This window comes from Rhea pennata, chromosome 11, assembly GCF_028389875.1.
Source record: "Rhea pennata isolate bPtePen1 chromosome 11, bPtePen1.pri, whole genome shotgun sequence".
NCBI lineage: Eukaryota > Metazoa > Chordata > Aves > Rheiformes > Rheidae > Rhea > Rhea pennata.
The window spans coordinates 1951290-1964429 of NC_084673.1; the positions used below are offsets into that span (position 1 = coordinate 1951290).

Here is a 13140-nt window from a genome sequence, read left to right on the forward strand (position 1 = left end):
GACGCAGCTCTTACTGTGCCAGCATTGGTGGGAGTCCTAGCATAACTAAAACATCAGTGGCATGGGGACCTCTTCAGAGCAGGGTTAGCCTCTTCATTAGACCAGAGTCTCCACCACCACCACCATAGTAGAGCTGTGGCACTGGGAGAAGTTAAAGAAACCACAAGCAAAGAAGCTCTTCCTGGCAGGCTGGATGCAGGGTACCTGTATATGGAGGAATCCAGGGCTGCATGTCTGTAACCAGGAAGGACGGAAGCCACTGGACTTCCTGCACATCTCTGGCTGAGTTTGGTAGAGGTGCCTGCTGGGAGAGGAAATGTGGCAACCTGTATCTGAGACGACCAACACTGGCTTGCCTTTGCTTGGCAATTCCTGGCTTGCACATGCTTAGTGAAACATGGACTGAGCACATGATGCACAGAAAAGCACCCAAGCACTTCCTAACGCTGACAAAATCTACTCTTCCTGCTCAGAAAACTCCTAATCCCTCCAAGAGCTGTTGAGATTTTCCCTTAATGTCCCCCTCTGAGCCCAAGGCATTTCAGCCATTTCCCTAGGCTGAAAAGGGGAACTTACAACGAGTATGATTTCATAACATCAAAATCTTATGGGTTGGAGTGAAAGGAGCATATGGGCTAGCATAAGGGAGAAGTGTGGATACCATATCTGATCTCTGGCCAAGGTAAGAGAAGGGTCTGCAAAAGCTGTACTGGGAAGGTGAGATAGCAAAAAATATCAGGGACTTCCAGAGCACACTAAGTACTATCAGGACAGAACTAGATAAAGAAAGATGAAAGCTGAACTGTGTCATGGTGGTGAGACTGGTCTAACTTGGATTTCTCATTAATAACTTCATAGCAGGCACAGCTTTACCCCAAGGCCTAAAGACACATAGCTATTGGTGATGTGATAGGGCACCAGACATGGCAGTGCCATCACCCTGTCCCACACAGTACCAGCATCTGGCTCCCAATGACAGGTGCTGCTTCCTAGGACTTTTCTATGTCAACCCTCAGTATGCATCATGCCAGGGAATTAACAGAGATTATTTATTATTTCAGAACAGAGCTCTCAGGAGAAGACGACCAGGGTCACACATCAGGTTCATCTCTGCCACATGCCATCTAGGAATGGAGCAAATGGCCCAGAGTTTGAACTTACATGGGATGGAAGCATTCATCTTCCTTAAATGGCAGGGAGGGCGGGAGACATTGGGCTGCTGAGGGGAGCAACTGAGCTGGATTGAAGATCTGGGAACTTGCACCAAACTAAGAAACTTGTCTCCTGTCCTGCTGTGCTGAGCTGGTGTGTGACTCTTGACAGGGTGCACTGAGGCTCAGGATCAGTGTGGGAGGTGGGTCTTTCTAGCAGATCATACGGGATATGTGAGCTAGATAGTGGTGAGACCCTTCTCTTTCAGTTCTGCCTGACTCCCCCATGGCTAGATGCAGCTCTAACCTTGTAGACACTTCTGTCTCAGATCAGTTTCTGAATTTCATCACATGTACTTCAAGGCCAAGGGTAGTTGTCCCAGGTGAGTCATTTCACAGGTACCACCTAATGATGGGGGGGTTAGAAAAAAAAAAGTAAATTGCATTGTGGAAATAGTCAAGTGCCTGAAATGTGTCTCAGACTGTAAGGAATCAGAGAGAAAGAGAAAGCTTCTCTAGGGGCTGGCCAGATTGAAAGAGTATAGCAAGTCCTGATGGTCCCTTTGCTTCTCGCAGGCTTTCCTGGGCATGCCCATTCCTGAAGAACATCTTTCCTGTGGAGCTGGGTGCACTGCCAGCAGATCAAATTGCACCTGCAGATGGAGTCAGCCCAGATGTCTGTGCTTGACCTCCAAGCAGGTTGTAGGTTACTTTTCCCCTGCAGCAGGGGATCACCAGCTGTGCTAGCTGATAGCTGCAGTCAGTGCGTCTGACTTACCCTCTATCTTTCCTACCCCGTCTCTCTGCTGGGCAATAATTAGGGCTGGCGAGAGCACCAGAGGGGGAGGACCAGGTCTGCTGCCCCAGAGGTTCTGGAGGACACCTGCATACCTGATGCCTAGTCTTTAGTGGTTGGCAGCAGCACATGCTACAGGAGAGGGAATGCTCATTACTACTATCTTGTCTTGTCTCATCTTATCTTGTAAAAATAGATTGTTGTTATTTTGATCAGATTAGTCCTCATTTTGGAGACAGAAACTAAAATACAAAGTTTGTTGCTTGGGGAGTATCAACCTGGTTTATTCCTTGTTCTCTCCAGCAGGGACCAATGGAAATAGAGGCAGGGTCACATCCAGAGCTGGAACAGGCTTCCCACTCGGATGATTTCAAAGCAGAAATCAGAGCAGATTGTGCTTGCTGGACTCCACATGATCTCTGCAGAGGCATCCAAGCTGTGCAGTTTGTAGAACACTTCAGTGGATTTACTTTTTTCCTTTATCTTTCCTACTTTCAGCGGTGGTCTTTTCTCCCTCTGGTGAAAAATCATTCCTCAGTTGACAAGAGCTTCGTATAACTTTAGAGCCCTTTGGTGTCAATACACAGTCATCACAGAGAGGCCAGGAGCAGGAGGGTTAATGGGATCAAAATCAGCTGATTCCAGACAGCCATAATATAGTGTTTCTTTCTTTCTTTCTTTTCTTGCTGTCTTTCAATTAAACTCCTTGTGCCTCTGTCTTGGATTTGGGAGTGACCTCAGCCTTTCCTAGTAGGACCCTTCCTCATGGGCCGTTGCTCAAGCACAATGCACCTTGGTCTTTTCATCCCAAGGGAGTAGCTTGGGAAGGTCAACAATTCAAGCTGTGTTTCATAGTTTCAGTTCACATGACAGTAAGTCAAAGGAAGGTTGGGAGGGGGGTAAAGGGGAGAGAGAGAGGAGGGAGGGTACTAAGCAAACACCTAATTGTGTCCTCTGAAGGGAAAGCTCCTTGCAGTAGAAGAGATATTACACAGCAAGGGAGTGAGTGAAAGCCCCAAGTTGAGGTCTTAGACCTCCATTTCCAAAATAGATGTTAGATTTCGCGAGAACACAGGTTCAAGCACAGACAGTAGAACCCAGCGGAAGTCCTCTTCTCAAACATGGTTTATGCTGTGACATCAAACAGATCCACTACTGGTATTTCAAGATGCATAGCTTGAACATGGTGAAAACCTCCTGCTATGTGGTCAGAACTGGTACCATTTTCAGGAGATAGCATAGTGGTTTAGGAAAACATGAGGAAGAAACTCTTTTCAAAAGGTAGTGCACACAGCCAGCAAGCTCTGCTGCAAGTCTTCCCCGAGTTGTTGCTAGGCCAAACCACAGCCCTGGGGCCTGCCTCAGAAAAGTGGTCAGGTGGATTTTTCTATCAAGTGTAATCTCTGACTGTGGGAAGACAGTAGGCGACCTGGTTCCTGAAGCTCTCCACAGCAGCAAGGTGTCACTTTTGTTTTTCTATTTTCTGAAGGGAAAGATTCACTGAGGCCTTGTCTCCCCTCCAGAAAAAAAAACAGTTCAAATGAGCATGTGCAAGCCATGAAAATGTCACATCAAGCCAGCTCGTATTGAAGGAGGCACTGTGTTCCCTGCTCTATCTTTTCCCAGCTATAAGCTAGTCTCTCTAATGAAACAGGCACTTCTGCAGCCCACTGCTGGCTCATTGACATGAGTGCTGCACCAGGCAAACTCTCCTTTGGGCACTGGTGTGCTGAGCTGAGCTGTGCTACCTCCTTTACTTGGGCTGTCTGTGAGATAAGTGATGGATTTTAAGCTGATTTTCTTGGCCTGGAACAATAAAGTGCTGAGGAACATCGTTCTGTTGTGTTCAAGACTCTTGGGTAAGGAATTAGTACAGATGAAGGCATTGGTCCTGGCCTGGAAAGACCAGTGACAGAGTCAAGTCAATGTCCTTTAGGTGTCCCTTCCGCACCATACAGACTTCACGGGGGCTGGAGGCAATAGAAAAAAAGCAATGTCAGTCATAGACCAGGGGTTCGCTGTGCTTGCAAGCTGAAGACAGCACCATGCTGAGTTAGATCCTGCTTTGAGAACATTAATTTCTAATGGTTTAACTAATTAATTAGATTTAGGGCTGTTTCTTGGGTTTGTATGTGTAAAGCTATACAGTGGAGCACAAAGGAGGGAGAAGCTGCTTTGTAGCCCATCACCTTCCTGCAGGAAGGAGAAATTTTGACAGGATTATTTTGAAATGTACTTGCTGACTGAATGCTGAAAGCCCTCCCAGTGTTCTTTTCTACTCACCCTAATTCTCTGCAGTTTGGCCCTCAGACAGTTAGGAAACATATTAGCAGCTGCTAATGCCCTGCTTGAGACAATAGCTCAATAACATGGTTTGTCTGTAAGAAAAGGGGGATAGGGCTGAAGCTGGGAAGGCAATGTCTAGGGCCAAGATTTCCCCACATTCAGTTAGCTTCAGTCCCAGAACAGTATTTGACTGGCGGAGTCACTGGGGATCTCAGAGGGGGGCTAAACCGTCATGTCTGGCTGGCTTCGCCCATACTCCGCAGGGGTCAGCTGCTCTGCTGCTGTTGGTACTGCTGTGCAGTCTGTCCCCAGCTGTCCCAGCCTTCCCCAGGAGACTGGATTGTCTCCAGGCTGTGGAGATGCCCAGTCCACATCCTGACCAACGCATGTGCATCTGGAGCCCTGCTTGTTGTTGGAGAGCCCGCGCTCGTTGTGGGGCTCCGGAGGCAGAGGAGGCAGATGGCCGAGAGACTTACACTTCCTGGGTCAAGGAAAATGCAAGTTTAAAGCTTTCTGCAAAGAAAGTGAGAAAAAGACAGGAAATAGGAGCAGCTTTTGCCAGCCACTTCTGCCCTTTCTGACCACTGCCAGCTAGTCACATAGATGAGTTTTCATCTGCAGAGCAAAGAAATGTGCATTTGCTTTGTGGTCCAGTCACCTCCCTCTCGCAGAGAAGATGCAAAAGCAGAAGCTCCCTAAACCCAGGAGGTGCCAGGTATGGGCTGGGCCCTGTCTCCCGCGCCGGGGCTTACTGCAACCGGCTCCTCTGTGCCTTGCTGGGGAGCAAGAAGTCACAGGTGGGAGGTGAGGACTTTGCGGGGACGACTGCCGCGTAGCGTCACCCGGACGGCTCCGGGTTAGCGGCACCGGGCAGACGCCCGCTGCTTCGCGCCCCGACGGCGGGGCCGTGCCCCCGGCTGCGCGGCCCCCTAAGAGAGCGACGGCCCCGATGCCGTTTGGGGAGCGATCCCCGCTAGCGCCGGGTGTAGGGGCGTTAGGCTGCCGTTCCCGGGCCGTCTGCGGGGCCGGCGGGGGGCCGGGGCCGCGCCCCGACGGCTCTAACCCGCTGGGGAGCCGCGAATGGCACCGAAACCGCCTTTGTTCCCCTCCGCGGGTGGGAAGGAGCCCGGCGCCCGCGGGCTATAAAAGGGGGCGGCGGCGCCGCGCGGCCCCGGCCCCAGCCGCAGCCCCGGCCCCGGCGCGGCCCCAGCCATGGGCCGCCCCGTCGTGCCCGCCGCCGCCGCGCTGCTCTGCCAGCTCGGCCTCTCCGCGGCCATCCGGTGGCTGTGAGTAGGGGGGGCTGGGGGCTCCCCTCCTCTGCCCCCCTCCTGTGCCCCCCTCACGGCTCCCCTGGGGCTCTGCCCCCGCATTGGAGCTCTGCCCCCCCCCCCGACGGCTCCCCTGGGGGCCCCCGTTGCCCCCCCCCCAACCTCCTTGGAGCCCCTCCTGCCTCCTCAGGGCTGCCCCCCCCTCAGGGCTCTCCCCCTCCAGGCTCCCCTCAGGGCCCCCTTTCCTGCCCTATGGCTGCCTCCCCCCTCTGAGCGGCTCCCCTCGCGGCTCCCCTGCCACGGCCAGCCCTGCCGGGGCACAGCAGGTCTCCCCCGGGCCTGGCCCCCAGCACTCAGCCCCTGGTCCCCCATCCCTCGGAGGGGGTGTCCACGCGCCCCCTCCTCACGCCTGGCCTCTCCCTGCAGCGGGCTGACAGAGAGTGGCAGCCGGGTGGCCTGGAACGAAACCCAGCACTGCCGGCTGCTCGCGGGCATGGTGCCTGACCAGTTCCAGATGTGCCGGAGGAACCTGGAGGTCATGCACAGCATCGTCCGGGCCGCCACCGAGACCAAGAGCGTCTGCCAGAAAACCTTCACAGACATGCGGTGGAACTGTTCCTCCATCCGGCGCGCCCCAGCCTTCGGTCCTGACCTGGTAAAAGGTAAAGGAAGCTTCGTCTGGTGTTTCCATGCTTCTCTTTCTGCTTCTCGTACCTTTTGGGGCAAACGGTGCTTTAAACAGTGCTTTAACGAACAAAGCTGCTGTTGGTTTGATGGGCTTCAATTCTGCCTCAGATGTGTTGGAGAAAACTTGCTGTCATTACAGAGGTGTTACTCCATGCATTTTAGATCAGGACCTGACCAGAGTACATGCAGAGGGGTGACTGAAGTTCAGTAAGGACATCACATACTAACTCCGATTTCAGACAAAACCAATTGCTAGAGGCTCTGAAAAGCGGGGAAGAGCTCTAATCCAGCAGAAACAGAGGCTATATAATGAGCAGATAATATAATAGAGGGCACAGGTTAAAAATATGGAGCACAAGAAAAATGTGTTAGGCCTAAGCTTTATTTTGTTACAAAAAAGAAGGTAACATTTGCAATTAAAATATTCTCCTGAGTCTGTCTTTAGTGGCATGTAGCAGTGTTTACCAGGGATAGCAGTACTGAGGACATGGAAAAGTCTGGCAGAGAGCGTGAGGCTGATACAGTGAGGTGTATCGCAGCGGTACAAAGGTGACTAAGTTGGATTGAGTCAGAGGGAGAAGAGAAAGGGAAGAGAAAATGCCCGGTGCTGACTTACACAGCACATCTGTGAAGTGTTGGAAGGACTTCAGGTGTGTAGGGACTCAAGATTCATGAGAGTGGGACAAGTGCTGTGGAAAGCAGTGCAGGACTTTCCTACAGTGTTATGCTTGTAAGGACTACTGAGGCTGAGCAGTGCTAGCCATGGTGTGCTCCAGCCCAGCACATCTGAGTGTCAGCCCTAATGAGTCATGTTTTCCCTATCCCCACTGTATGTGGAGAAGTGCCGTTGTTTTTTTGCTGAAATCTCTCCAAAATGCACCTGTTGGTAGTGGGTAGAAATGGAACCAGTCGCAGGTGACTTGCTTGGCACTGGGAAACCTCTTTGCATTGCGAGCTTTTTGACTTGATGTGTTTTGGTGGGTGCAGCATGTTTCCCCTTTTCTTTCTAGGTACCAGAGAATCCGCCTTTGTCCATGCTCTTGCTGCTGCTGCTGTCACACACTCTATTGCTCAGGCCTGTGCCTCAGGAGAACTCCCTCTCTGTTCCTGTGGATCTGTCCCATCTGAGGTCCCAGGGCCTGACTTCCGATGGGGTGGCTGTGGGGACAACCTGCGCTATGGCCTCCAGCTCGGTGCTGCTTTTGCTGACAGTCCCTTAAAATCCAGCAAGCTGAGAACACAGGCTCTCAAGGCCATGAATCTGCATAACAATGCTGTGGGCCGACAGGTGGGTATGGTCACTGGCCACAAATTGCTACGACAGGGGCACATAGCGAGGCAACTTGGATGGCTGGGAGCCTACTGTAAGGTTGTAGAATGTGCCCAGATTGTTGGGACACTGTCCTTAAAGTGAGGAGGCAACTAAATTGTTAAAATGGAGCTACATCTGCTTGCAGACACACACACATGTTTATCCCTGTACCCCTTACACAAGTAGGGAGGTGTTCCCCACTTTATGTTACACTACTTCTTTATGCCTTTCTAATGGAAAGCAAAGGTCCATTCTGCTTTGGGATGCTGCTCCGCTCAAGGAATGCTGTCGGCTGTGCTTATCAGCTATACTGAGAACTGCTAATTCCTTCGTGCTTTCATGCAGTTGTGTTCCCGAGATGAGGACTTGGCCATCTCTGTGGCCAGCACATGTAAGTTAAGAAAACGTCTGGCCCCACTTCAAACTCCAGCTGGTATTTTCCCAAAGATGACGTTCTTATCACTATGGGAATGAAGCAGGACTCAGTCCTTGATTGCCTCATTGCATTCATTGCAAAGAAAGCATTCTCTTGCTGTCACAATAGCATTGTTTTCTTTTACCTTCAAATAAGTAAAAAGAAGTTTCTCGGGTGGTAGAAAGCAGCAGAGCTTTTTTATCTCTTGAAGCTTCCTGTGGATGCTCTTGTAAATAAATCAGTAGGGTGGGTACCAGGAGAAAGCAAAAGTAAATTCTTCTGTTTTCCTGTCTTCTGCAGGTATTGAGTGATTCCTTGGAAACCAAGTGCAAATGTCATGGTGTTTCAGGCTCCTGTTCAGTTAAGACCTGTTGGAAGGGACTACCAAACCTGGGTGAAATTGCCTCTGACCTCAAATCCAAGTACCTGGCAGCTATCAAGGTGACCCACCGGCTCCTGGGACCCAGGAAGCAGCTAATACCCAAAGAAATGGATGTGAGGCCAGTGAAAGAGACTGATTTGGTTTATCTAATCAACTCTCCAGACTACTGCACTGTGAATCTCCAGCTGGGATCTCTGGGGACGCAGGATAGGTAAGAAACTGCTCCAGCTATGTAACAGATCAACCTCCAATACAGAGAGCTTCTGTAACCAGAAATACTCTCTGGACACTCTCTGCAGTCTCTCAGCAGTTTAGTGGAAAGAAGTGCAACTGCCATAGCTTTTTGCAGACTGGAGTGTTTCTTACATCTGCTGTAGTAAGTTCCGTAGCCTCCTGTATCTGCAGAGGCAGACTGTATGAGTGGGCCTGACGAGGACTTAGGCAGGGAGAACACCCTTTCCATTGTGTTGTCTCATGCGGCACCTTCTCTGGCTTAAGGTAACACCCGGCTATTTATGAGTGTCAGTACCGCTTGGTTTGAGAGCACACTAGGAAGTTTATGTGGATGGACAGTTCCCAGTTAGATGTGGACACCATGAGGCCTGCTGGGAAGTCATTGCATATTTTAAGCTCTATGGGCAGGATGGCAGATGTTGCTTTTATGTGGGAGTAAAGGCAATTGGGAGCCTAGCAGGCCATCACTGATAGTCCATCAGCTCTACTCTGCTCCAGGACAGGATCCAGACATTTCAGTGAGTGGAGTTAGGAAGGAAAATTCTTGCCCCTCCCTGCAAACCTATGGGTGCTGCCTGCCTGTGACCAGAGGAGGAAGGTTCAGCAGTCCTTGGAGTCTGTGGTGCTTCCTGGAGGTCCTCTTTCTGGGGTGTATTTGTGTGGGGCTGTGTGTGGTCTAGAAGGGTGGGGAAGCATAGTCTGAAGGCTGAGCCAAAGTTGCCTCAGGGCTGTGACTTGCAATCCCTGTTAGATCTAGCAATAGCAGAAGTAACTGGTCCTAGCCATCCTCCCTTCCTTCTCCACTGGAAGTTCCTGCAGCAGCGTGATATAGTGTGTGTCCATCCTCAGTCACAGCTGCTGGCACAGTGTTTGCACTGTCATAGTAACATGAGCAGAAATCAACTGCAGTCAGTGTGTGCCACCAGCAGCCTCTGATTTCCCCTTGCATCTTGCTGCTGCTTGCTATGGGCAAGAAATCTTTGGCAGGAAGCCAGGGCAGATAGCTGTGGCCTGTACCCTCTTCTGCCACCATGATGGGTGGACATGTACATTCTCTGAATTCTTGCTTGTATGTCCTGTCATTGTCAGGCAGTGCAACAAGACCTCTGTGGGCAGTGATAGCTGCAACCTGATGTGCTGTGGCCGTGGCTACAACGCCTACACTGAAGAGGTGGTGGAGAGGTGTCACTGCAAGTATCACTGGTGCTGCTACGTGGTGTGCAAGAAGTGCCGGCGGATGGTGGAGAGATACGTCTGTAAATAACATGAGAGGCTTCACGGTAGGCAGGGGAAGACTCCTTGTGCTGGTACCCTCCAGTGTGCATCTGGAGACCGAACGCCAACTGCAAGGGATGCTCTGAGCTATAGCAAGAAGGGGGCTGTGCTGGAAGCCTGGACTCTGGCATTACTGTGGTAGACCACAAACCAAGTGATGAGGGAGAGTCTAAAACCTGAGGCTGACCTTTCCCCCATCTCTCCAGAGCGACACAAAGGGCAGTCCTTCTGTAGCTGATCAGGAGTGTCCAGCCCTCTGTCTCCTGCTGGGGACACACCATTTATCACTCTGCACGCACAGACTCTTTTCTCCAGGGGTGAATGGGGACCCTGGACTGCCATTGTCTCTTTGCAGGAGATTTTTGACAGTGGCCTGAAAGCTAGGAGTGATGGATGGGAAAGGAGGAAAAGAGCTGCTCATTGGGAGAAGGCTGCAAGGGAAGAAAGCTGCTGCTTAGGGTGAGGGGGTCATGAGCAGTTGGTTTGGGGGGCTGGTTTCTGCTGTGGGCTCACCCCACACCACTAAATGTTCCTCCCCAGGGGCAGATACTTGTCCAGTGTCTTTCACAGCATCTGAAATGAAGGCCATGTTTGGACATAGGGAGAACCAAATATTGCTCCAGGAGACTCATCAATCTTCTCCAAGATCTTCATGGAGATTGCTTCTCCTCAGTAACGAGAGGCTTCATCTGTGACTGACGCTAACATACAAGCCTATGGGCAGGAGAGGTCCTGCAGGCTGCCTAAGCAGATTGGTTTGGAAAACTGCACACATCGACCTTATATTAAGAAAACAACCATGGTAGCCTGGTAGTTTCTGCCCTCTGAACTTGTGTTGGAGGTGGAAGACCATTCAACAAGTATGCTCACTCATCCTTCCTGCACTTCTGTTAGCTCACAAGGGTATTCAGCCTATTCCCTCTGCCACCACCATCTGGTACTCTGGCCTGGAGAAAGGGCATGACTTCCGGACCATAGGGAAATAAGAATGAACCTTCAGTCTCCGTACTTGCTTAGTTAATACAAGTGGGGTTCTGGTGTGTGCTTTTTAAATAAACATATTACAGCATATCTTCTGGTGACAGACCTACATGTCTCCTAGGACAGCCTCATTCCTCCACTCTGTTGAAATTCATCTGGGCACAGGGAAAATGTGGTTGTAAGGAGAGTGAAGCACTGTTTCTGCACCTTGACACAACGGTGCCACAACTCATGTGGCAGAGAACTGGTTTTGTTCTAAGACAGTTTTTACCCTTTCTGTTGCTCATTGGTCCAGGTTTGCCTTGAACCTACAATTATTACCAGTCAGCCTCAACTATTATGCATATACAGAAAACGTTACGGAATACTTCCTTGGGTCTGGAAACTGAGTGTGGGCTTATTTTCTGATCATAGAATCAGTAAGGTTGGAAGGGACCTCTGGAGATCATCTAGTCCAAACCCCCTGCTCAACCAGGGTCACCTAGAGCATGTTAGACAGGGTTGCATCCAGGTGGGCCTTGAAGATCTCCGGAGAAGGAGACTCCACAACCTCTCTGGGCAACCTGTTCCAGTGCTCTGTCACTCTCACAGGGAAGAAATTCCCCCTCACATTCAGGTGGAACTTCCTGTGGTTCCATTTTTGCTCATTGCCTCTTGTCCTGTCCCATGGGACAAGTGAAAAGAGTTTGTTCCCATTCCCTTGACACCCTCCCTTCAGGGACTTATCCACATTGATCCTTGTGAACGTGCACTGGACTAACTGTGTATGAACAGCAAGGAGTCAGAAGTTGCAGGATGGGGGACCTGATATACCTTTTCCTTCCCTCTGTTGCCCTGACTGCTTCTAGCACTGAAGCTGGCCAAGTGTTTGCATAGAATAAGAGATTCCAGTTCATGTAGACTTTGGAGAGAAAGGATGAGTCTAAATACATGTGCTCAGAAAACCTACAGTATGAGGCATACAGGTAAATGTGATTGAAATCCTAAGAATATTTCCTGCAGTTCACACTGTGACCTAGAGACTCTGGCGGCTTTGCGTGGATCTTGTTTTATTTGTGGTTTGCATTGAATGGAATTGGCTGTGTTCAGCCCTGAGTCCAGCTGTAAGATTACTCATTTCCATATTCATTCAATCATTTTAATAGCTTCTGCTGGGTCATGGAATCAATTCATAAGCTTTTGTTGTAAATTGTCCCCTCCCTTTAATGTGCTCCAGGTTTCTATATTAAGAGTGAGTAAGAGCTGAGCGTCAACGGTGGATGGAGACTAGCCTGGGAGCTGGAAGTTGAAATGCTCAAGGGCAAAGCGTATGCTCACATAGTTAACCAAGTGAGTTAACTCTCATTATCAGTTGTTAATGTGCCATCCACTTGATCAGGCTGCTGGAATATAGCCTTCCCAGAGTGACAGCAAAGCCACAGCTGCAAGGCCAAAAAGCTATCTCTCAAGTTTTTCTTTTAAAATGCAATTAGGAGTTAGTCACCAACATTCCTCAGAAAAGGGGAGTCTTCAAGCTGCTAGGTTGCGAAATGGGTGGAACTTCTGTATCCAGAACCAGGCTAAGTGGAGAGGTGATGCAGGTACTTAATTAGGAGGATTGCTTAAATGCCTTCTCTATAGCCACCTCACTGTTCATTGCCAGATCAGAGGGAGGTGAAACTGGGAGGGGCTGTGAACTCTGCAGAGCATTGCAAAATGAGCTGGTGAGAAAAAGCAGGGGGAAGATACTGTGGAGTGAGAGAATCAGCCAGGAGGGTGGGAAATGTGATTTGCATTTGGTAACTACAAACATACACAGCCTGGGGTAGAGGACAAGAGCTACAATAGCTAGGAATGCCCCGGGGAGGTGTTGTGATCCTCTCCTACAGAGGTCCTATTTGAATTTCTGCCCGGGAAAAGGCAGGGTCAAGTGCTGAATATGCAGAGTCCTCTCCTTCCCTGACTTCTTGCATTTTGACTGCAGGCCCAACAGGGGAGAACTGGGAAAGGATTGGAGGGGTCATTTGGCAGTGAAGACGCTGGGCTCCATTTTTGTGCTGGAGGAAATCGGAAAACACTGTAATTAGTTGAAGGATGAAAAGGGTCAGGCTGACAGGAAGGCTTGTGGTGGGGAGATGACAGCTAAGTGACAATGTTTTGAGTGGGAGGTGTTGTAATCCTGGGCCCACATCTGGAATTACCAGACTTGTGAGATCTGCTAGACTCCTTGGAGAGCCTCCCAGGGACGAAGAGCCAGAACAAGGAAATTAATACTAGATGATGGCCTAGAAGAAACAAACCATGCACTTGAGGGGATCCATCTGACAGAACACATTTTCTGTCTCTAACCCTACCTGGACAGAAATGCCAACAG

At 50.3% G+C, this 13140-nt stretch overlaps 1 protein-coding gene across 2 annotated transcripts; it reads left to right on the forward strand.

Moving 5' to 3' along the window:
• The first annotated feature begins 5445 nt into the window (after positions 1–5445).
• LOC134145262 (protein Wnt-11b-like) lies at positions 5446–10851 on the forward strand. Of its 2 annotated transcripts, XM_062584618.1 has the most exons (6): positions 5446–5519; positions 5928–6163; positions 7199–7476; positions 8216–8508; positions 9621–9811; positions 10347–10851. In XM_062584618.1, exons 1-5 carry the CDS (start codon positions 5446–5448, stop codon positions 9793–9795), a joined length of 1056 nt encoding a protein of 351 aa, XP_062440602.1. In that variant the 3' UTR covers positions 9796–9811; positions 10347–10851. The 2 variants fall into 2 exon arrangements, with proteins under 2 accessions (XP_062440602.1, XP_062440601.1); XM_062584617.1 differs by having other exon boundaries at positions 9621–10851.
• The last annotated feature ends 2289 nt before the right edge of the window (positions 10852–13140 follow it).